Raw genomic sequence first — 2092 nt, 5'->3', positions numbered from 1 at the left:
CTTAAAATAATACTTAGAACCCGCTATTAGTACCTACCTTCCTTGTGAAGAAGAAATTGCACGGATTGGGGCACGATTGCATTGCCAGTACGAGGTCTGGTAATCATATCATAGACGAACAGGTACTGTGTATGTACTACGAATTAATAGCACTACAGTACTACTACTACAGTAGTAGTTGACTTCTTCTTCATCGTAGTTACAGGGCTGCTGGCTTTAAATATACAGGCTGAGACGTGAGCTCGCAACTTTTCACTATTTATGCCAGTATTTGGATCATTGTGAGAGGCTGTCTAGTCTTCTCCTGTTGAGCCTCCCCCAGCGCTCGTACAAGCCCAATCTCATCCACTGGAGCCCATATTTTCCGGCCGCAGTCGAGCTGAATTGCGTACGGGTTGCCCTGTTCCCAGAGCTGTACAATGGTACCAGCCTGGAAACCTTGATCGCCAGTGTTTGCCATGACCCGGTCTCCTACTCGGAACCGAAGGTCTGTTGTAGCTCGACATGCCAGGAAACCTTCAGTCAGCGCTTGGCGGTCGAGGTTTTTACCAATGAAAACGAACCGCGTCTCGCGCTTCTCGCCTGGAGCCCAATTGTCAGCGAACCGACCGTTGAACAGCGTGTGTACGCCCTGAAAAACGTACTTCTTATCGATACCGGCGACGTTCACCACGCCCTTATAACGAAGCAGATCGTCACCTTCCGTATCCAGGATATCGTCGATCCAATCTTCCAACAGCGCCACAAGGATCGGGTCGGGAAGACTGAGGCCCACCGAGGTCACCAGTGAGTGCTTGCGTTTGTTTCCACTGTGATGCAGCTCTACGTTTTGTTCATGGCCGTGCTTGTGCTCATGGTCAGTGTCATCTCCATGAGCGTGGGTGGTTTCTTTGACCTTAAGGAAGTCGGGTTGTCTCTTCAGAATGGAGTCGAGATCGAAAGTCTTGACGTTGAGAAGCAGAGCGGGATCTACCCGACAGTGTTGGCACTTAATGACAGACACGGCGCTGTTGATGTCGCGAATGCGATAATGAACCTCCTTGAGCTCGGTCGAACTCACCAGGTCCGTCTTGTTCAGCAGGACGCGATCTGCAAAAGCAATCTGCTCTTCGCACTCGTATTCCACCCCGTTTCCAGGACGGAGATGCTGCAAAATGTGCTTCGCGTCGACAACTGTGATGATTCCGTCAAGCTCGCACGTCGCCGCCACCAATGGTTCAGCAAAGAACGTCTGCACAACGGGACCAGGGTCGGCCATCCCGGTGGTCTCGATGATAATCCCATCCAGCTGGCTACGGTCCCCATTGCGCTTGAGGATCTGTGCAATGAGTCGAACGAGATCGCCTCGTACGGAACAGCAGATGCAGCCGTTGTTCATAGTCAGAATCTCCTCACCCATATTGAACTTTCGGCTTCTGGAGTCGCCTCCACCGATGTCGTCTGGAGTCGTGACTTGGCAAATAAGCTGGTCGTCCACGCCCACTTCACCGAACTCATTCTCGATGATTGCGAACCTTTTCCCGTGGTTTTCGGTTAGTAAGTGATTCAACAGCGTCGTTTTCCCACTTCCAAGGAAGCCCGTGAGAATCGTCACGGGCAGCTTCGATAAAGTTAAAGAGCGCTTGGACATCGCTTGCTGTCTGGGGCGAATGATATGAGGGGTTTGCGTACGAATGTATAAATGAAAATGGCAAACGAGGTCGTTGCTAAGAATGAAAGCTTTAGTGAGGCTCTGTTCCGCCGTCGGATACGTCTACAAGGTCCATGTAGAGTAACTTACGTTGGAAATCCCAATGGAATGTCCATTACATGTACGTAAGGATGGTGTTGACTGAGGCCCCGTCGTCGGCAAAACAAGGTTCGTCGTTTGCCGACGGCGGACCGATGACTTCGAGGCAATATTCGACGGGGTTTTTCCTGCAAGCAACGACCGGTGTAAATAGACTTTTGCCGACGGCGGCTGAACAACTTCAACAAGGTCGGATAGCCCAACTATTAAATACATGTATTTTACCATTAAAAACTGTAGCGCGCTGTAACCTCTTCGAGCCTGTTTGCGCGCGAGGGTCTCTCAGCAAGAAAGCGACGTAAG

General features: G+C 50.8%; 1 protein-coding gene across 1 annotated transcript; it reads right to left on the bottom strand.

Moving 5' to 3' along the window:
* Window positions 1–259: 259 nt before the first annotated feature.
* Window positions 260–1630, bottom strand: PITG_13231 (cobalamin synthesis protein, putative; the record flags this gene model as incomplete). The annotated part of the gene is made up of 1 exon (XM_002899846.1): window positions 260–1630. One exon carries the CDS (start codon window positions 1628–1630, stop codon window positions 260–262), a length of 1371 nt encoding a protein of 456 aa, XP_002899892.1.
* Between the last annotated feature and the right edge of the window lie 462 nt (window positions 1631–2092).

This window comes from Phytophthora infestans, genomic scaffold (assembly GCF_000142945.1).
Source record: "Phytophthora infestans T30-4 supercont1.28 genomic scaffold, whole genome shotgun sequence".
NCBI lineage: Eukaryota > Oomycota > Peronosporomycetes > Peronosporales > Peronosporaceae > Phytophthora > Phytophthora infestans.
This window is presented reverse-complemented; position numbering and strand designations above follow the sequence as displayed.